We start from the raw sequence: 23963 nt of genomic DNA on the forward strand, positions 1-23963 counted from the left end.
TCTCCACAGAGGAACTCTGTAGCTCTGTCAGAGTGACCATTGGGTTCTTAGTCACCTCCCTGACCAAGGACCTTCTCCCCCGATTGCTCAGTTTGGCCGGGCGGCCAGCTCTAGGAAGAGTCTTGGTGGTTCCAAACTTCTTCCATTTAAGAATGATGGAGGCCACTGTGTTCTTGAGGACCTTCAAAAATGTTTTGGTACCCTTCCCCAGATCTGTGCCTCGACACAATCCTGTCGTCTCGGAGCTCTATGGACAATTCCGTCGACCTCATGGCTTGGTTTTTGCTCTGACATGCACTGTCAACTGTGGGACCTCATATAGACAGGTGTGTGCCTTTCTAAATCATGTCCAATCAATTGAACTTAACACAGGTAGACTCCAATGAAGTTGTAGAAACATCAAGGATGATAAATGGAAACAGGATGACCTGAGCTTAATATCGAGTCTCAGAGCAAAGGGTTTGAAAACTTATGTAAATAAGGTATTTTTTAATACTATAGTATTATATAGTACTAATATAACATATACTATATAATATAGTAATAATATAGTTTGGTATTTGTATAATTTATTTTATCCAGTCTTTTTTGCTCATCATTATCAGGGTAATTTTGGAGCCACAGTCCATCCAACATGAAGACAGTGGTACCTCAGACTGCAGCTCTGTCAGGTTGCCCACCACCTCTCCACACCCTGACAGCAGGTCTTCCAGGTGGTCCTGCAGACACTCCAACTCCTAGAACACACACACCATCACAACGCCATCACACACACCATCACACACCATCACAACACCGTCACACACACCATCACAACGTCGTCACACACACACACACCATCACAACGTCGTCACACACACCATCACAACGTCGTCACACACACACCATCACAACGCCGTCACACACACCATCACAACGCCGTCACACACACCATCACAACGCCGTCACACACACCATCACAACGCCATCACACACACCATCACAACGCCGTCACACACACACACCATCACAACGTCGTCACACACACCATCACAACGCCGTCACACACACACCATCACAACGCCGTCACACACACCATCACAACGCCGTCACACACACCATCACACACACCATCACACACCGTCACACACACACCATCACAACGCCGTCACACACACACCATCACAACGCCGTCACACACACACCATCACACACACCATCACAAAGCCGTCACACACACCATCACAACGCCGTCACACACACCATCACAACGCCGTCACACACATCACACACACCATCACAACGCCGTCACACACACCATCACAACGCCGTCACACACACCATCACAACGCCGTCACACACACCATCACAACGCCATCACACACACCATCACAACGCCGTCACACACACCATCACAACGCCGTCACACACACCATCACAACGCCGTCACACACACCATCACAACGCCATCACACACACCATCACAACGCCGTCACACATACCATCACAACGCCGTCACACATACCATCACAACGCCGTCACACACACACCGTCACCACACCATCACCACACCGCCGTCACACACACCATCACACACACCATCACAACGCCGTCACACACACCATCACAACGCCGTCGCACACACACCGTCACCACACCGCCGTCACACACACCATCACAACGCCGTCACACACACCATCACAACGCCGTCACACACACACCGTCACCACACCATCACCACACCGCCGTCACACTCACCGTCACACACACCATCTCAACGCCGTCACACACACACCATCACAACGCCGTCACACACACACCGTCACCACACCATCACCACACCGCCGTCACACACACACCGTCACTACACCATCAAATCACCGGTCACATTATTTGAAATGATGAGGCTTCCTGTAGTTCCCCAGAACAGTTGAGCCAGTCACAGGTTGTTTGTAAAACTCTGTTCATCCCCCCCTCTGCTCTGTGAAGACATGCTGCTGTTCCTCCTCTCTTCTTCCCCCCTCTGCTCTGTGAACACATGCTGCTGTTCCTCCTCTGTTCTTCCCCCCTCTTCTCTGAACACATGCTGCTGTTCCTCCTCTGTTCATCCCCCCTCTGCTCTGTGTACACATGCTGCTGTTCCTCCTCTGTTCTTCCCCCCTCTGCTCTGTGAAGACATGCTGCTGTTCCTCCTCTGTTCTTCCCCCCTCTGCTCTGTGAAGACATGCTGCTGTTCCTCCTCTGTTCTTCCCCCCTCTGCTCTGTGAAGACATGCTGCTGTTCCTCCTCTGTTCTTCCCCCCTCTGCTCTGTGAAGACATGCTGCTGTTCCTCCTCTGTTCTTCCCCCCTCTGCTCTGTGAAGACATGCTGTTGTTCCTCCTCTGTTCTTCCCCCCTCTGCTCTGTGAACCCATGCTGCTGTTCCTTCTCTGTTCTTCCCCCCTCTGCTCTGTGAACCCATGCTGCTGTTCCTCCTCTGTTCTTTGCCAGTCTTGTCACTACACCACTTCCCCAGGTCAGTCATACAGTGTGTGTGTGTGTGTGTGTGTGTGTGTGTGTGTGTTACCTACCTGACCCGTGCCAGTCTTGTCACTACAACCACTTCCCCAGGTCAGTCAAACAGCGCTTCTGGAGATCAGGGTCTAGTTTCACATCTAGCGCCCTCTGGTGGAGGATCCTCTGTACCTCTACCTTACAGTCACGAGACAGCTAAACAACACACACAGGGAACACACACACACACAGGGAACACACATACACACACACACAGGGAACACACACACACAGGGAACACACACACACACACATACACACACACACACAGGGAACACACACACACACACGGAACACACACACACTAGTGATATACACACACACACCAGTGGAAGGTCATTTTGTATAACAGCACGATGTCAGACAATATTGTAGCCATTTATGTCCATCAGATTCACCACAGTAAGGAACGGGGCTTTAATAACAATTACTGTCATTACCAACCACCACCACCTACCACTGTCATTACCAACCACCACCACCTACCACTGTCATTACCAACCACCAACCACCACCACCACCAACCACTGTCATTACCAACCACCACCACCACCAACCACTGTCATTACCACCACCACCACCACCACCCACTTCCATTACCAACCACCACCACTACCAACCACCACCACCACCAACCACTGTCATTACCAACCACCACCACCACCAACCACTGTCATTACCAACCACCACCCCCACCACCTACCACTGTCATTACCAACCACCACCACCACCACCTACCACTGTCATTACCAACCACCACCACCACCACCTACCACTGTCATTACCAACCACCACCACCACCACCTACCACTGTCATTACCAACCACCACCACCAACCACTGTCATTACCAACCACCACCCCCACCACCTACCACTGTCATTACCAACCACCACCACCACCTACCACTGTCATTACCAACCACCACCACCACCTACCACTGTCATTACCAACCACCACCACCTACCACTGTCATTACCAACCACCACCACCTACCACTGTCATTACCAACCACCACCACCTACCACTGTCATTACCAACCACCACCACCTACAGTGCCTTGCGAAAGTATTCGGCCCCCTTGAACTTTGCGACCTTTTGCCACATTTCAGGCTTCAAACATAAAGATATAAAACTGTATTTTTTTGTGAAGAATCAACAACAAGTGGGACACAATCATGAAGTGGAACGACATTTATTGGATATTTCAAACTTTTTTAACAAATCAAAAACTGAGCCCCCTTAAGTTAATACTTTGTAGCGCCACCTTTTGCTGCGTTTACAGCTGTAAGTCGCTTGGGGTATGTCTCTATCAGTTTTGCACATCGAGAGACTGAAATGTTTTCCCATTCCTCCTTGCAAAACAGCTCGAGCTCAGTGAGGTTGGATGGAGAGCATTTGTGAACAGCAGTTTTCAGTTCTTTCCACAGATTCTCGATTGGATTCAGGTCTGGACTTTGACTTGGCCATTCTAAAACCTGGATATGTTTATTTTTGAACCATTCCATTGTAGATTTTGCTTTATGTTTTGGATCATTGACTTGTTGAAAGACAAATCTCCATCCCAGTCTCAGGTCTTTTGCAGACTCCATCAGGTTTTCTTCCAGAATGGTCCTGTATTTGGCTCCATCCATCTTCCCATCAATTTGAACCATCTTCCCTGTCCCTGCTGAAGAAAAGCAGGCCCAAACCATGATGCTGCCACCACCATGTTTGACAGTGGGGATGGTGTGGTCAGGGTGATGAGCTGTGTTGCTTTTACGCCAAACATAACGTTTTGCATTGTTGCCAAAAAGTTCAATTCTCATTCTCATTCTCATCTGACCAGAGCACCTTCTTCCACATGTTTGGTGTGTCTCCCAGGTGGCTTGTGGCAAACTTTAAACGACACATTTTATGGATATCTTTAAGAAATGGCTTTCTTCTTGCCACTCTTCCATAAAGGCCAGATTTGTGCAATATACGACTGATTGTTGTCCTATGGACAGAGTCTTCCACCTCAGCTGTAGATCTCTGCAGTTCATCCAGAGTGATCATGGGCCTCTTGGCTGCATCTCTGATCAGTCTTCTCCATGTATGAGCTGAAAGTTTAGAGGGACGGCCAGGTCTTGGTAGATTTGCAGTGGTCTGATACTCCTTCCATTTCAATATTATCGCTTGCACAGTGCTCCTTGGGATGTTTAAAGCTTGGGAAATCTTTTTGTATCCAAATCCGGCTTTAAACTTCTTCACAACAGTATCTCGGACCTGCCTGGTGTGTTCGTTGTTCTTCATGATGCTCTCTGCGCTTTTAACGGACCTCTGAGACTATCACAGTGCAGGTGCATTTATACGGAGACCTGATTACACACAGGTGAATTGTATTTATCATCATTAGTCATTTAGGTCAACATTGGATCATTCAGAGATCCTCACTGAACTTCTGGAGAGAGTTTGCTGCACTGAAAGTAAAGGGGCTGAATAATTTTGCACGCCCAATTTTTCAGTTTTTGATTAGTTAAAAAGTTTGAAATATCCAATAAATGTCGTTCCACTTCATGATTGTGTCCCACTTGTTGTTGATTCTTCACAAAAAAATACAGTTTTATATCTTTATGTTTGAAGCCTGAAATGTGGCAAAAGGTCGCAAAGTTCAAGGGGGCCGAATACTTTCGCAAGGCACTGTACCACTGTCATTACCAACAACCACTACCACCTACCACTGTCATTACCAACCACCACCAAATCAAATCAAATCAAATCAAATTTATTTATATAGCCCTTCGTACATCAGCTGATATCTCAAAGTGCTGTACAGAAACCCAGCCTAAAACCCCAAACAGCAAGCAATGCAGGTGGAGAAGCACAGTGGCTAGGAAAAACTCCCTAGAAAGGCCAACACCACCACTCATTACCAACCACCACCACCTACCACTGTCATTACCAACCACCTACCACCACCACTCATTACCTACCACCTACCACCACCACTCATTACCTACCACCTACCACCACCACTCATTACCAACCACCACCACCTACCACTGTCATTACCAACCACCTACCACTGTCATTACCAACCACCACCACCACTCATTATCAACCACCACCACCTATCACTGTCATTACCAACCACCTACCACTGTCATTACCAACCACCTACCACTGTCATTACCAACCACCTACCGCTGTCATTACCAACCACCTACTGCTGTCATTACCAACCACCTACCACCACCTACCACTGTCATTACCAACCATCACCACCTACCACTGTCATTACCAACCACCTACCACTGTCATTACCAACAACAACCACCACCACCTACCACTGTCATTACCAACCACCACCACCTACCACTGTCATTACCAACCACCACCACCACCACCTACCACTGTCATTACCAACCACCACCCTCCTCTTCCTCACCACCACCCTCCTCTTCCTCACCACCATCTCCAACAACATGTGTTCTACCATAGTAGTAATGTGGAACCATGGGAACTAGTCCATCTTCGCTACTCCTGAATCTCTTACCCGTCGTCCCTGCTCCTCGGTGCGGTAGGCATGGCGATAGAGACACGAGAACACGGCACCAGGTGGCATCAGCTCGCTGGTCTCATTCCAGCCGTGGGTGTGGCACAGCCGGGCAGCGTCACCCTGGCACTTCTTATACAGAATGGGGTCCAGTCTGGTAGAGGGAGGAGAGAGTTAGACAGTCTGACTGCCAGGGGGCTGTAGAGAGTTAGACAGTGTGACAGCCAGGGGGCAGTAGAGAGTTAGACAGTCTGACAGCCAGGGGGCAGTAGAGAGTTAGACAGTCTGACCGCCAGGGGGCAGTAGAGAGTTAGGTCCTGGTTGACTTACTTCCAGTCTCTAGAGATGAAGTACTACAGCTCCAGTAGTCTGCGTTCACAGTCAGGGGTCAGAGGTCGTGGTTGACTTACTTCCAGTCTCTAGAGATGAAGTACTGTTGCTCCAGTAGTCTGCGTTCAGTCAGGGGTTAGGGGTCAGAGGTCATGGTTGACTTACTTCCAGTCTCGAGAGATGAAGTACTGCAGCTCCAGTAGTCTGCGTTCAGAGTCAGGGGTCAGAGGTCGTGGTTGACTTACTTCCAGTCTCTAGAGATGAAGTACTGTAGCTCCAGTAGTCTGCGTTCACAGTCCTCCACCATCTTCTCTGTATACAGGTGCTCCATCAGGCAAGACAGGATCCTACACACACACACACACACACACACACACACACACAATATGGCAGACTTTATCAACCAATCAAAAAGGTCACAATAAATCCCAAGAGACACCATGAAGTCGCCACAGAACTAGAGGTTCTGTCTCCCGACACGTCAAATGCAGCTTTTTACAAACATTATTTCATATATATCTTTTCCTTTACCCCTTTTTCTCGACAATTTCGTGGTTTCCAATTGGTAGTTACAGTCTTGTCCCATCACTGCAACTACCGTACGGACTCGGGAGAGGCGAAGGTCGAGAGCCATGCATCCCCCGAAACACAACCCAACCAAGCCAAATTTCTTTTTGACACAATGCCAACTTAACCCGGAAGCCAGCCGCACCAACGTGTCGGAGGAAACACCGTACACCTGGCGACCGTGTCAGCAGCGTGCACTGCGCCCGGCCCGCCACAGGGGCCGCTAGTGCGAGATGGGAAAAGGACATCCCTGCCAGCCAAACCCCCCGCTAACCCGGACGCCGCTGGGCCAAACCCCCCGCTAACCCGGACGCCGCTGGGCCAAACCCCCCGCTAACCCGGACGCCGCTGGGCCAAACCCCCCGCTAACCCGGACGCCGCTGGGCCAAACCCTCCGCTAACCCGGACGCCGCTGGGCCAAACCCTCCGCTAACCCGGACGCCGCTGGGCCAAACCCTCCGCTAACCCGGACGCCGCTGGGCCAAACCCTCCGCTAACCCGGATGCCGCTGGGCCAAACCCTCCGCTAACCCGGACGCCGCTGGGCCAAACCCTCCGCTAAGCCATATCTCAGACTGGCCAATAAAATTAAAAGATTAAGATGGGCAAAATAACAGACACTGGACAGAGGAAGATTGGAAAAAAGTGTTATGGAGAGATGAATCTAAGTTTGAGGTGTTTGGATCACAAAGAACATTCGTGAGACGCAGAAAAAATGAAAAGATGCTGGAGGAGTGAACTATCTGTCAAGCATGGTGGAGGCAATGTGATGGTCTGGGGATGCTTTGGTGGTGGTGAAGTGGGAGATTTGTACAGGGTAAAATGGATCTTGAAGAAGGAAGGCTATCACTCCATTTTGCAACACCATGCCAGACCCTGTGGACGGCGCAAAATTGGAGCCAATTTCCTCCTACAACAGGACAATGACCCAAAGCACAGCTCCAAACTATGCAAGAACTATTTAGGGAAGAAGCAGTCAGCTGGTATTCTGTCTATAATGGAGTCACAGATCTCAACCCGATTGAGCTGTTGTGGGAGCAGCTTGACCGTATGGTACATAAGAAGTGCCCATCAAGCCAATCCAACTTGTGGGACGTGCTTCAGGAAGCATGGGGTGAAATCTCTTCTGATTACCTCAACAAATTGACAACTAGAATGCCAAAGGTCTGCAAGGCTGTAATTGCTGCAAATGGAGGATTCTTTGGCGAAAGCAAAGTTTATTATTTAAATGAAAAATCATTATTTATAACCTTGTCAACATCTTTACTATATTTCCTATTCATTTTGTAACTAATTTCATGTATGTTTTCATGGAAAACAAAGACATTTCAAAATGACCCCAAACTTTTGACCGGCAGTGTACCTTAATAGAAAATGACTCAAGTAAAAGTAAAAGTCACCCAGTAAACTACTACTTGAGTAAAAGTCACCCAGTAAACTACTACTTGAGTAAAAGTCACCCAGTAAACTACTACTTGAGTAAAAGTCACCCAGTAAACTACTACTTGAGTAAAAGTCACCCAGTAAACTACTACTTGAGTAAAAGTCACCCAGTAAACTACTACTTGAGTAAGTCACCCAGTAAAATACTACTTGAGTAAAAGTGAAAGTCACCCAGTAAACTACTACTTGAGTAAAAGTCACCCAGTAAACTACTACTTGAGTAAAAGTCACCCAGTAAACTACTACTTGAGTAAAAGTCACCCAGTAAACTACTACCTGAGTAAAAGTCACCCAGTAAACTACTACTTGAGTAAAAGTCACCCAGTAAACTACTACTTGAGTAAAAGTCACCCAGTAAACTACTACTTGAGTAAAAGTCACCCAGTAAACTACAACTTGAGTAAGTCACCCAGTAAACTACTACTTGAGTAAAAGTCACCCAGTAAAATACTACTTGAGTAAAAGTCACCCAGTAAAATACTACTTGAGTAAAAGTGAAAGTCACCCATTAAAATACTACTTGAGTAAAAGTGAAAGTCACCCAGTAAAATACTACTTGAGTAAAAGTGAAAGTCACCCAGTAAAATACTACTTGAGTAAAAGTCTAAAAGTATTTGGTTTTAAAAATAAGTATCAAAAGTAAAAGTACAAACCATTTCAAATTCATTATATTAATCAAACCATACGGCACGGTTTTCTGTTTTAAAAAAACAAACATTTGCGGATAGCCAGAATGTCAAAATTTAACGAGTACTTGTCGGTGTCAGGTATGGAGTAAAAAGTAAATTCTCTCTCACTGGGCCAATTGTGCGCCACCCTACGGGACTCCCAATCACGGCCGGTAATGATACAGCCTGGAATCAAACCAGGGTCTGTAGTCACACCTCTAGCACTGAGATCCAGCGCCTTAGACCGCTGCGCCACTCGGGAGCCTATTCCTGCCAGTGGCATGTTGTTCAAGACAAAGACAACAGTGATATTCCTGATTGGTAATAAACCCCTTTATTCTGAACTGACTGACACAGCAGGAAAGACACAGCTGGAGGTGCCTCCAACCATCACAGGTAGAAAAGACAGGTGTGCATTTACTCAGCGTCTGTGTCTGCGTGCATCTGAGATCACAGTACTCACAAATGTGTGTGTGCATGCGATTGTTCTTCTGTGTGTGTGTGTGTGTGATGGTACTCACATGGGGTCCCCGCTGCGGATGTGTTTGCAGGCCGTCTGTATAACAGACTCACAAGCTTCGTTCAGGGCCCGGTCTATCCTGTAGTCTGATCCAGGATCAGCTGACTGGATCAAGGTCTGGAGCTGAGGGACAATACTACTAGATTTACAATAACACCACTACTAGATCTACAATAACAATACTACTAGATCTACAATAACAATACTACTAGATCTACAATAACAATACTACTAGATTTACAATAACAATACTACTTTATTTACAATAAAACACTAATTTACAATAAAACACTACTTTATTTACAATAACAATACTACTAGATGTATACTGTAAGGGTTCAGGCAGTGTATGAAAACACATACAGCCTCATCAGCCCCATCAGCCTCATCTCCAGTATATGAACACACATACAGCCTCATCAGCCCCATCTCCAGTGTATGAAAACACATACAGCCTCATCAGCCCCATCTCCAGTGTATGAAAACACATACAGCCCCATCAGCCTCATCAGCCCCATCAGCCTCATCTACAGTATATGAAAACACATACACCATCAGCCCCATCTCCAGTATATGAAAACACATACAGCCCCATCAGCCCCATCAGCCTCATCTCCAGTGTATGAAAACACATACAGCCCCATCAGCCTCATCTCCAGTGTATGAAAACACATACAGCCCCATCAGCCTCATCAGCCTCATCAGCCCCATCAGCCCCATCTCCAGTGTATGAAAACACATACAGCCTCATCAGCCCCATCAGCCTCATCTCCAGTGTATGAAAACACATACAGCCCCATCAGCCCCATCAGCCCCATCAGCCCCATCAGCCCCATCTCCAGTGTATGAAAACACATACAGCCCCATCAGCCCCATCAGCCCCATCAGCCTCATCAGCCCCATCAGCCCCATCAGCCCCATCAGCCTCATCTCCACATTCTAGTCAGTGGGAACAGCAAATACAGGTCTTTAGAAACCAGACAAGAGTTGAGCCTGCTCATGCCATTTGCACATGTGTCTGTGTGCGTGTGTGTGTTTGTCTGTGTGTGTGTTTGTCTGTGTGTGTGTTTGTCTGTGTGTGTGTTTGTCTGTGTGCGTGTGTGTGTTTGTCTGTGTGCGTGTGTGTGTTTGTCTGTGTGTGTGTGTGTGTGTGTGTGTGTGTGTGTGTCTGTGTGTCTGTGTGTCTGTGTCCAGTATTCATACCCCTTGACTTATTCTACATTTTGTTGTTACAGCCCGAATCCAAAATGGGTTAAATAGATTTTGGGGTTCTCACCCATCTACACACAATACTCCATAAAAACATGTTTTTAGTTAGCAAATATATAGTACATTTGAAACAGAAATCTCTCATTTACATCAGTATTCACACCCCTGAGTCAATACTTTACATCCGTATTCACACCCCTGAGTCAATACTTTACATCCGTATTCACACCCCTGAGTCAATACTTTACATCCGTATTCACACCCCTGAGTCAATACTTTACATCTGTATTCACACCCCTGAGTCAATACTTTACACCCGTATTCACACCCCTGAGTCAATACTTTACATCCGTATTCACACTCGTGAGTCAAGCACCTTTAGCAGCGAATACAGCTGAGTGCAGTTCTGGGTCTAAGAGATTTCCACACCTGGAATGTCCAACATTTGCCCATTATTATTTTCTAAATTCTTCAAGCTCCGTCAAATTGGTTGTTGATCATTACTAGACAAACCTTTTCAGGTCTTGCCATAGATTTTCAAGTAAATTTAAGTTAAAACTGTAACTCGGGCCACTCAGGAACATTCACGGTCTTCTTGGTAAGCAACTCCAGTGTAGATGTGTCCTTGTGTTTTAGGTTATTTTCCTGCTGAAAAGGTGAATTCATCTCCCAGTGTCTGTTGGAAAGCGGACTAAACCAGGTTTTCCTTTAGGATTTTGCCTGTGCTAATAGCTCCATTCCATTCCTGAAAAACTCCCCGGTCCTTAACGATGACAAGCATACCCATAACATGATGCAGCCACCACTATGCTTGAAAATATGTAGTGTTACTGAGTAATGTGTTTTATTGGATTTGCCCCAAACATAACTTTTTGTCCTGACTACAAAGTGTTCATTTCTTGCAGTATTACTTTAGCACCTTGTTACAAACATGTTCTGGAATATTTTTATTCTGTACAGGCTTCCTCCTTTTCACTCTGTCATGTAGGTTAGTATTGTGGAGTAACTACAAGGTTGTTGATCCATCCTCAGTTTTCTCCTATCACAGCCACTAAACACTAACTGTTTTACAGTCACCTTTGATGGTAAAATCTTCATTTTTTATTAATTTGAAGAAAAAAAAAACACCATTCCACTATAAGGTATTGTGTGTAGGCCAATGACATCTCAACTTAATCCATGTTAGGTTGTAACACAACAAAATGTTGAAAAAGTCCAGGGGTGTGAATACTTTCTGAAGGCACTGTCGTCAGCGTGCGTGGGGTCGCCAGTATGCAATGTGTCGTCAGCGTGCGTGGTGTCGCCAGTATGCAATGGGTCGCCAGTGTATGTGGTGTCGTCAGCGTGCGTGGTGTCGCCAGTATGCAATGTGTCGCCAGCGTGCGTGGTGTCGCCAGTATGCAATGTGTCGCCAGTATGCAATGTGTCGCCAGCGTGCGTGGTGTCGCCAGCGTGCATCGTCTCACCGCGCTCTGACAGAGTCCATCCACTGTGCTTCCCTTGTCCCCCCGGCCCACCCTCATTAGACAGTGGAGGGTACGTCCTTTCCTGTGGAGTCCGGAGCAGTGGGTCTCGATCTCCCCTCTACAGTGGAGCACTATTTCTGGACTCAGAGAGAAATCCTCTATCAGCATCCTACGGTACTCCAACATCTCCCCCTGGCAGTCCTCAGACACTGTACGACCTGGGGAGAGAGGAGGGGATAGGTTAGAGAGGCATTCAGACCAGCATCCTGGGGAGACCTGGAGAGAGAGGAGGGGATAGGTTAGAGAGGCATTCAGACCAGCATCCTGGGGAGACCTGGGGAGAGAGGAGATGATAGGTTAGAGAGGCATTCAGACCAGCATCCTGGAGACCTGGGGAGAGAGGAGGGGATAGGGTTGAGAGGCATTCAGACCAGCATCCTGAGGAGACAAGGTTGAGAGGCATTCAGACCAGCATCCTGGAGACCTGGGGAGAGAGGAGGGGATAGGGTTGAGAGGCATTCAGACCAGCATCCTGAGGAGACCTGGGGAGAGAGATCGGTTAGAGAGGCATTCAGAAAGTATTCAGACCCACGTTTTCCACATTTTATGTGAGACTTTTTCTAAAAAGTATTTTTTCCCCCATCAATCTACACATAAAACCCCATAATGACAAAGAGAAAACGGATTTTTAGAAATTAAAAAACAGAAATACCTTTTGACATAAGTATTCAGACCCTTTGCTATGAGATTAAATTGAGCTCAGGTGCATCCTGTTTCCATTTATCATCCTTGAGATGTTTCTACAACTTGATTGGACTCTACCTGTGGTAAATTCAACTGATTGGACCTGATTTGGAATGGCACACACCTGTCTATATAAAGGTCCCACAGTTGACAGTGCATGTCAGAGCAAAATCCAAGCCATAAGGTCGAAGGAATTGTCCCTAGAGCTCCGAGACAGGATTGTGTCGAGGCACAGATCTGGGGAAGGGTACCAAAACATTTCTGCAGCATTGAAGGTTCCCAAGGACACAGTGGCCTCCATCATTCTTAAATTGAAGAAGTTTGGAACCACCAAGACTCTTCCTAGAGCTGGCTGCCCAGTGAAGGGCCTTGGTCAGGGAGGTGACCAAGAACACCTCTGTTGAGATGGTAGAACCTTCCAGAAGGACAACCATCTCTGCAGCATTCCACCAATCAGGCCTTTACAGTAGAGTGGCCAGACAGAAGCCACATGACAGCCCACTTGGAGCCAAAAGGGACCTAAAGGGCTTTCAGACCGAGAAACCAGATTCTCTGCTCTGATGAAACCAAGATTGAAATCTTTGGCCTGACTGCCAAGCGTAACATCTGGAGGAAACCTGGCACCATCCCTTCGGTGAAGCATGGTGGTGGCAGCATCATGCTGTGGGGATGTTTTTCAGCAGCAGGGACTGGGAGACGAGTCAGGATGGAGGGAAAGATGAACGGAGTAAAGTACTGAGAGGTCCTGATGAAAACCTGCTCCAGAGAGCTCAGGACCTCGGAAGGTGAACCTTCGCCCCCAGTCTAACAGGACAACAACACTAAGCACACAGCCACGACAATGCAGGAGTGGCTTCAGGCCAAGTCTCAATGTGGAGCGACGCTCATCCAACCTGACAGAGTTTGAGATGATCTGCAGAGAAGAATGGGAGAAACTCCCCCAATACAGGTGTACCAAGCTTGTAGCGTCATACCCAAGAAGACTGGAGTCTGTAATCGCTGCCAAAGGTGCTTCAACAAAGTACTGAGTAAAAGGTCTGAATACTTTCCGAATGCTCTGTAAATGAGGGGTGATAAATGCCATAAATTAATTAGATTTTTTTTTAAATATATTTTTTACTTAAGTGTAAATGTGTTATTTTTTGGATCATTCAACCATGAATAATAGTGCGTTTTATTTTGTGAAGTGGTTTCTTGCATCAAGCATCAGTCATCTTGTCTGAAGGACAAGTGGATAAACAGGTTAATGTCAAACCCTGCATGTCTCATGGAATGTAGACCTACATTGGTACCACACATTGGCTGCTACTGTAGTCTGAATGACAGAACAGCTATTTCCATGTTAAAATGTTACGGGATGCATTTTCTCCATTGTTTTTGATGGTAGGCCACTCTGGTAGGCCTATATTATGATCAAATAGACACAGTAGCCTACTTGGCCACTGTTAAAACTGTACCTGAAAGCAGGTACAGCCTCAGTGTTCACAGTAAAACTGTAACTTAAAGTGGGTAGAGCCTCAGTGTTCACAGTAAACGCGCGCTGGAAGTTGCACAGCATTTTCACAACGTTCACATTTGAGCAGACCTGAAATGTGGATGGTGACGAAAACATTGAGGGAACATTATAACAATAGGAAGCGTGAACGTCTGATTCATTCAGTTCCTAACAGCTGCGTTAATGGAATCCACTCCACAATATAACAGGACCCTGCACAAACAGGACCCTGCACAAACAGGACCCTGCACTGTTTACCATCTATCAAGGTGGGGGGTTATAATGCCTGAATACAAACACATTAACCACCCAACTTATTGTTGATTGGGTCCGCATTCATTAGGTTAAAGGTCACTGACCTGTCATTTCCTTCATGTTAACTTAAGCTATAAAGCAGAAACATAAAGCAACATTCAATCAGAATTAAAACACATTTTAAATCGTTCTCGTTCTTGGAGTCTTAACATAGCTAGATATATTTGACCCACTGAACAACGAGATGTGGTTTGTGTGTTTCTATACAGGCTTTATAACCCCCAGGGGTCCTGTTAGTACAGTGGCTATTATAATGTGGAGTGAATTATAACCCCCAGGGGTCCTGTTAGTACAGTGGCTATTATAATGTGGAGTGAATTATAACCCCCAGGGGTCCTGTTAGTACAGTGGCTATTATAATGTGGAGTGAATTATAACCCCCAGGGGTCCTGTTAGTACAGTGGCTATTATAATGTGGAGTGAATTATAACCCCCAGGGGTCCTGTTAGTACAGTGGCTATTATAATGTGGAGTGAATTATAACCCCCAGGGGTCCTGTTAGTACAGTGGCTATTATAATGTGGAGTGAATTATAACCCCCAGGGGTCCTGTTAGTACAGTGGCTATTATAATGTGGAGTGAATTATAACCCCCAGGGGTCCTGTTAGTACAGTGGCTATTATAATGTGGAGTGAATTATAACCCCCAGGGGTCCTGTTAGTACAGTGGCTATTATAATGTGGAGTGAATTACATTAAAGCAGCTGTTAGGAACTGAATTTGGCATTTATCACCCCTCATACACATGTATACACATTCAACAGTTAATGTATGGCATTTATCACCCCTCATACACATGTATACACATTCAACAGTTAATGTATGGCATTTATCACCCCTCATACACATGTATACACATTCAACAGTTAATGTATGGCATTTATCACCCCTCATTCACATGTATACACATTCAACAGTTAATGTATGGCATTTATCACCCCTCATACACATGTATACACATTCAACAGTTAATGTATGGCATTTATCACCCCTCATACACATGTATACACATTCAACAGTTAATGTATAGCATTTATAACCTCTCATACACATGTACACACACACACTCTCTCTCCTCCACCCACCCCTGTGTACAGCAGACTCCAGGCATAGTAGCAGATATGATAGTCGTGCCTCTCTAGCGCGGGGCATGTTGGTGTCCAGGTTACAGCGGTGCTTCCTGAGGTCAGCCTTACAGGCCTTGGTCAGAGAGTAGCTAACCTTGTAGTCCTGGGTTATCAGCTTCTGACGCGTGGTCAGGGCCTCTCGACACTGAGGGAGGGAGGGAGGTAGGGGAGGGGAGGGGAGGGGAGGGGAGGGGAGGGGAGGGGAGACAGAGAGAAGTTTTAGTCATTGTCACATGAAAAAGAGAGCTTTTACACACGTCCAAATATGGCATAGGAGCTGGGGAAAAATGACAGCTTGAGAAAGAAAATGTCTGCTCACTGTTGGCCGCCCCTTTAATGACCCTTTACTAAAGCCTGTAGTTCAACACCCAACCACTGTTGGCCGCCCCTTTAATGACCCTTTACTAAAGCCTGTAGTTCAACACCCAACCACTGTTGGCCGCCCCTTTAATGACCCTTTACTAAAGCCTGTAGTTTAACACCCAACCACTGTTGGCCGCCCCTTTAATGACCCTTTACTAAAGCCTGTAGTTTAACACCCAACCACTGTTGGCCGCCCCTTTAATGACCCTTTACTAAAGCCTGTAGTTCAACACCCAACCACTGTTGGCCGCCCCTTTAATGACCCTTTACTAAAGCCTGTAGTTCAACACCCAACCACTGTTGGCCGCCCCTTTAATGACCCTTTACTAAAGCCTGTAGTTCAACACCCAACCACTGTTGGCCGCCCCTTTAATGACCCTTTACTAAAGCCTGTAGTTCAACACCCAACCACTGTTGGCCGCCCCTTTAATGACCCTTTACTAAAGCCTGTAGTTTAACACCCAACCACTGTTGGCCGCCCGTTTAATGACCCTTTACTAAAGCCTGTAGTTTAACACCCAACCACTGTTGGCCGCCCCTTTAATGACCCTTTACTAAAGCCTGTAGTTCAACACCCAACCACTGTTGGCCGCCCCTTTAATGACCCTTTACTAAAGCCTGTAGTTCAACACCCAACCACTGTTGGCCGCCCCTTTAATGACCCTTTACTAAAGCCTGTAGTTCAACACCCAACCACTGTTGGCCGCCCCTTTAATGACCCTTTACTAAAGCCTGTAGTTCAACACCCAACCACTGTTGGCCGCCCCTTTAATGACCCCTTACTAAAGCCTGTAGTTTAACACCCAACCACTGTTGGCCGCCCCTTTAATGACCCTTTACTAAAGCCTGTAGTTCAACACCCAACCACTGTTGGCCGCCCCTTTAATGACCCTTTACTAAAGCCTGTAGTTCAACACCCAACCACTGTTGGCCGCCCCTTTAATGACCCTTTACTAAAGCCTGTAGTTCAACACCCAACCACTGTTGGCCGCCCCTTTAATGACGCTTTACTAAAGCCTTTAGTTCAACACCCAACCACTGTTGGCTGCCCCTTTAATGACCCTTTACTAAAGCCTGTAGTTAAACACCCAACCACTGTTGGCCCCCCCTTTAATGACCCTTTACTAAAGCCTTTAGTTCAACACCCAACCACTGTTGACCGCCCCTTTAATGACCCTTTACTAAAGCCTGTAGTTCAACACCCAACCACTGTTGGCCGCCCCTTTAATGACTCTTTACTAAAGCCTGTAGTTCAACACCCAACCACTGTTGGCCGCCCCTTTAATGACCCTTTACTAAAGCCTTTAGTTCAACACCCAACCACTGTTGGCTGCCCCTTTAATGACCCTTTACTAAAGCCTTTAGTTTAACACCCAACCACTGTTGGCCGCCCCTTTAATAAAGCCACCAGTTAGATAAAATACCGAACGGTTCCGTATTTCACTGAAATAATAAACTTTTTTTAATTTTTTTAAAATGATAGTCTCCTGATTCGACCATTTTAATGACCAAAGGCTCGTATTTGTGTGTTACGTTATAATTAAGTCTATGATTTGATAGAGCAGCCTGACTGAGTGGTGGTAGGCAGCAGCAGGCTCGTAAGCCTTCATTCAAACAGCACTTTTGTGCGTTTCGCCAGCAGCTCTTAGCATGCACAGCGCTGTTTATGACTTCAAGCCTATCAGCCTAATGGCTGGTGTAACCCGATGTGAAATGGCTAGCTAGTTAGCGGGGTGCGTGCTAATAGCATTTCAAACGTCACTCGCTCTGAGACTTAGAGTAGTTATTCCCCTCGGCTTTTGTGGAGCGATGGGTAACGCTGCTTCGAGTGTGGCTGTTGTCGATGTGTTGCTGGTTCGAGCCCAGGTAGGGGCGAGGAGAGGGACGGAAGCTATGCTGTTACACTGGCAATACTAAAGTACCTATACGAACATCCAATAGTCAAAGGTATATGAAATACAAATGGTATAGAGAGAAATAGTCCTATAAATACTATATTAACTATAACCTAAAACCTCTTACCTTGGAATATTGAAGTCTCATGTTAAAAGGAACCACCAAATTTCATATGTTCTCATGTTCTGAGCAAGGAACTGAAACGTTAGCTTTCTTACATGGCACATATTGCACTTTTACTTTCTTCTCCAACACTTTGTTTTTGCATTATTTAAACCAAATTGAACATGTTTCATTATTTATTTGAGGCCAAATATATTTTTATTGATGTATTATATGAAGTTAAAATAAGTGTTCATTCAGTATTGTTGTAAATAAAATAAATACAAATTTGGCCGATTAAATCGGTATCGGCTTTTTTTGATCCTCCAATAATCGCTATCGGCGTTGAAAAATCATAAATCGGTCGACCTCTACTAGAAATGCCATATGTTTGTATGTAGTGTATATAATAAATAATATACATGTTGATATAAAATCATCTGCACGTCTCCATCAGTGGTTTTCTCCATACCTTCTCAGACATGGCCTCCTCAAACTTGTGGCTGAAGAGACACTTGTAGACCTTGCCCTCTCCTGCTTGGGTCTGGAAGAACAGAGAAACACAGAGGCTAGTCAACATCCTCAGTAACCCGAACAACAGAGACTAGTCCCTGTCCTCAGTAACCTGAAGAAGAACAGAGACCAGTCCCTGTCCTCAGTAACCTGAACAAGAACAGAGACCAGTCACTGTCCTCAGTAACCCAGAGCACAGAGACCAGTCACTGTCCTCAGTAACCCGGAGCACAGAGACCAGTCACTGTCCTCAGTAACCTGAAGCATCAGGTAATTGTCATTTGGGAGACCGGTATGTAAGGCAAGATGAGCAGTGTACGTTTTCACAGAAACGTTCTCGGTCCTCTCGGCAGGAGAAGTACAGGAATCTGTCCAGGTGGAAGTCGTCTGACGACAGCTCCGCTACGCGCATGATGCTCTTCTTACACTCCTCTCTGATTGGATGAGCCTGGTCCTGTTGCTCCGCCTCTCGGACTAAGGCTTTCTCCAGACACGCTATGACCTCACCCTGCGAATGGATGTCCTGGGGGGGAGAGAGGAGCAGAGAAAGTGTTCCAATTGTTTATACTTAAACTCAGTAACAGCACCAGGCCTCACCCTACTACAATCTGAAGTCTAATGTCTACTGTTTGTTGATGATCTGGTGCTTCTGTCACTAATCAAGGAGGACCTACAGCAGCACCTAGATCTTCTACACAAATTCTGACAAACTCCAAGCATTGATTATGCAAGAATGGGCTGCCATCAGTCAGGATGTGGCCCAGAAGTTAATTGACAGCATGCCAGGGCAGATTGCAGAGGTCTTGAAAAAGAAGGGTCAACACTGCAAATATTGACTCTTAGCATCACCTTCATATACAGTGGGGCAGTGGGGCAAAAAAGAGAGGCTCTCAAGAGAAGACAGGCTATGTGCACACTGCCCAAAAAATTAGATGGGAAACTGAGCTGCACTTCCAAACCTCCTGTCAAACATATGACCATACTAGAGACACATATTTCCCTCAGATTACACAGATCCACAAAGAATTGAAAAAACAAAGTCCCACCTTGATAAAGTCCCATATCTATTAAAAAAAGGGCCAACCAATGAAGAACAAACACCATCGGTAATTCAACCTGTATTGATCTGGATTGTCCTCCCACACGATAAATCCTTCAGTACAGACTGCACTATGAAGAGGCCCCTAACCAAATCACTAGACAACTCAGAGATAACGGTGCCTCAGCCTTCCTCCCTATGAGTATCACTACAACACACCCTCCCATCTCACCTTCTCTCCAACGTTGATGCTTCCACAGCGTAGCGTGTTGATGTCCTCTCTACACTTGTCCATGAAGCCACAGATGAGTCTGTAGTCTGAGAAGACGATAGAGGTCATCTTGGTGATGTACTGGTGACACTGGTACTCTGTGATGTTACCACGGTGATCCACCAGGCAGGACACCAGGTAACCCTTACCACGCTCCTCCTCCGAACACTCCTTAATCTGAGGGGGGAGACGCAGAGGTGAAATACACACTCCTTAATCTGAGGGGGGAGACGCAGAGGTGAAATACACACTCCTTAATCTGAGGGGGGAGATGGGATGACCTGGCTAGAAGGGATGACCTGGCTAGAAGGGATGACCTGGCTAGAAGGGATGACCTGGCTAGAAGGGATGACCTGGCTAGATGGCCTGGCTAGAGGTGAAATACACACTCCTTAGAATACAACACACACCACTGAGGTGAAGTTAAAACAGACATTGTTAATATGATTGAATAGTAGGATAGGTTTTAACTCCTCTAAAACCTGTAACAAGATGATGTGTTATAAATGATTGGATGAAGTTAGTCTCTATGACAACCTGTCCTTTGAAAACATTCAGTGGAAGAGAAGGAAAAGCTGAGTAGATGACCTGGCTAGATGACATGGCCTGGCTAGATGGGATGGCCCTGGCTAGATGGGATGGCTAGATGGGATGGCCTGGCTAGATGGGATGACCTGGCTAGATGGAATGACCTGGCTAGATGGAATGACCTGGCTAGATGGAATGACCTGGCTAGATGGAATGACCTGGCTAGATGGAATGACCTGGCTAGATGGGATGACCTGGTTAGATGGCCTGGCTAGATGGTCTGGCTAGATGGCCTGGCTAGATGGCATGACCTGGCTAGATGGGATGACCTGGCTAGATGGGATGACCTGGCTAGATGGGATGACCTGGCTAGATGGGATGACCTGGCTAGATGGGATGACCTGGCTAGAAGGGATGACCTGGCTAGAAGGGATGACCTGGCTAGATGGCCTGGCTAGATGGCCTGGCTAGATGACCTGGCTAGATGGGATGACCTGGCTAGATGGGATGACCTGGCTAGATGGGATGACCTGGCTAGATGGGATGACCTGGCTAGATGGGACGACCTTGGCTAGATGGGACGACCTTGGCTAGATGGGACGACCTTGGCTAGATGGGACGACCTTGGCTAGATGGGACGACCTTGGCTAGATGGGACGACCTTGGCTAGATGGGACGACCTGGCTAGATGGGATGACCTGGCTAGATGACCTGGCTAGATGGGATGACCTGGCTAGATGACCTGGCTAGATGACCTGGATAGATGGGATGACCTGGCTGAGTAGATGACCTGGCTGAGTAGATGACCTGGCTAGATGACCTGGTTGAGTAGATGACCTGGCTAGATGGGATGACCTGGCTAGATGGGATGACCTGGCTAGATGACCTGGCTAGATGACCTGGCTAGATGACCTGGCTAGATGGGATGACCTGGCTAGATGGGATGACCTGGCTAGATGGCCTGGCTAGAATGGGATGACCTGGCTAGATGGGATGACCTGGCTAGAATGGGATGACCTGGCTAGATGGGATGACCTGGCTAGATGGGATGACCTGGCTAGAAGGGATGACCTGGCTAGAAGGGATGACCTGGCTAGAAGGGATGACCTGGCTAGAAGGGATGACCTGGCTAGAAGGGATGACCTGGCTAGATGGGATGACCTGGCTAAATGGGATGACCTGGCTAAATGGGACGACCTGGCTAGAAGGGACGACCTTGGCTAGATGGGACGACCTTGGCTAGATGGGACGACCTTGGCTAGATGGGACGACCTTGGCTAGATGGGACGACCTTGGCTAGATGGGACGACCTTGGCTAGATGGGACGACCTGGCTAGATGGGATGACCTGGCTAGATGACCTGGCTAGATGGGATGACCTGGCTAGATGACCTGGCTAGATGACCTGGATAGATGGGATGACCTGGCTGAGTAGATGACCTGGCTGAGTAGATGACCTGGCTAGATGACCTGGTTGAGTAGATGACCTGGCTAGATGGGATGACCTGGCTAGATGGGATGACCTGGCTAGATGACCTGGCTAGATGACCTGGCTAGATGACCTGGCTAGATGGGATGACCTGGCTAGATGGGATGACCTGGCTAGATGGCCTGGCTAGAAGGCCTGGCTAGAATGGGATGACCTGGCTAGATGGGATGACCTGGCTAGAATGGGATGACCTGGCTAGATGGGATGACCTGGCTAGATGGGATGACCTGGCTAGATGGGATGACCTGGCTAGAAGGGATGACCTGGCTAGAAGGGATGACCTGGCTAGAAGGGATGACCTGGCTAGAAGGGATGACCTGGCTAGATGGGATGACCTGGCTAAATGGGATGACCTGGCTAGATGGGACGACCTGGCTAGAAGGGACGACCTTGGCTAGATGGGACGACCTTGGCTAGATGGGACGACCTTGGCTAGATGGGACGACCTTGGCTAGATGGGACGACCTTGGCTAGATGGGACGACCTTGGCTAGATGGGATGACCTGGCTAGATGGGATGACCTGGCTAGATGACCTGGCTAGATGGGATGACCTGGCTAGATGACCTGGATAGATGGGATGACCTGGCTAAGTAGATGACCTGGCTGAGTAGATGACCTGGCTAGATGGGATGACCTGGCTAGATGGGATGACCTGGCTAGATGACCTGGATAGATGGGATAACCTGGCTAGATGACCTGGCTAGATGGGATGACCTGGCTAGATGGGATGACCTGGCTAGATGACCTGGTTGAGTAGATGACCTGGCTAGATGGGATGACCTGGCTAGATGACCTGGCTAGAATGGGATGACCTGGCTAGAATGGGATGACCTGGCTAGATGGGATGACCTGGCTAGATGGGATGACCTGGCTAGATGGGATGACCTGGCTAGAAGGGATGACCTGGCTAGAAGGGATGACCTGGCTAGAAGGGATGACCTGGCTAGATGGGATGACCTGGCTAGATGGGATGACCTGGCTAGATGGGACGACCTGGCTAGATGGGACGACCTGGCTAGATGGGACGACCTTGGCTAGATGGGACGACCTTGGCTAGATGGGACGACCTTGGCTAGATGGGACGACCTTGGCTAGATGGGACGACCTTGGCTAGATGGGACGACCTTGGCTAGATGGGATGACCTGGCTAGATGGGATGACCTGGCTAGATGACCTGGCTAGATGGGATGACCTGGCTAGATGACCTGGATAGATGGGATGACCTGGCTAAGTAGATGACCTGGCTGAGTAGATGACCTGGCTAGATGGGATGACCTGGCTAGATGGGATGACCTGGCTAGATGACCTGGCTAGATGGGATGACCTGGCTAGATGGGATGACCTGGCTAGATGACCTGGTTGAGTAGATGACCTGGCTAGATGGGATGACCTGGCTAGATGGGATGACCTGGCTAGATGACTTGGCTAGATGACCTGGTTGAGTAGATGACCTGGCTAGATGACCTGGCTAGATGGTTGACCTGGCTAGATGACCTGGTTGAGTAGATGACCTGGCTAGATGACCTGGCTAGATGGGATGACCTGGCTGAGTAGATGACCTGGCTGAATAGATGACCTGGCTAGATGACCTGGCTACATGGGATGACCTGGCTAGATGACCTGGCTACATGGGATGACCTGGCTAGATGACGTGGCTAGATGGGATGACCTTGGCTAGATGGGATGACCTTGGCTAGATGGGATGACCTTGGTAGTAACCGTCTCTTTAACAATGTGGGGGGATTGAAGGCCCCTGGCAGTAACAATGTGGGGGGTTGAAGGCCCCTGGCAGTAACAGTCTCTTTAATAATGTGGGGGTATTGAAGGCCCCTG

At 47.4% G+C, this 23963-nt stretch overlaps 1 protein-coding gene across 1 annotated transcript in view; it reads right to left on the bottom strand.

Moving 5' to 3' along the window:
* Window positions 1-23963, bottom strand: part of LOC109886708 (Golgi apparatus protein 1-like) — a 58155-nt gene that overhangs the window by 22412 nt on the left and 11780 nt on the right. The window contains 11 exon segments of the mRNA XM_031812637.1: window positions 651-737; window positions 2550-2576; window positions 2578-2688; window positions 6048-6201; window positions 6623-6724; window positions 9576-9697; window positions 12250-12467; window positions 15888-16074; window positions 18763-18834; window positions 19123-19326; window positions 20075-20290. Of these exon segments, the coding sequence (XP_031668497.1) occupies window positions 651-737; window positions 2550-2576; window positions 2578-2688; window positions 6048-6201; window positions 6623-6724; window positions 9576-9697; window positions 12250-12467; window positions 15888-16074; window positions 18763-18834; window positions 19123-19326; window positions 20075-20290 (1500 nt within the window).

The sequence above is a fragment of the Oncorhynchus kisutch genome, unplaced genomic scaffold (assembly GCF_002021735.2).
Source record: "Oncorhynchus kisutch isolate 150728-3 unplaced genomic scaffold, Okis_V2 Okis03b-Okis08b_hom, whole genome shotgun sequence".
NCBI classification, from domain to species: domain Eukaryota; kingdom Metazoa; phylum Chordata; class Actinopteri; order Salmoniformes; family Salmonidae; genus Oncorhynchus; species Oncorhynchus kisutch.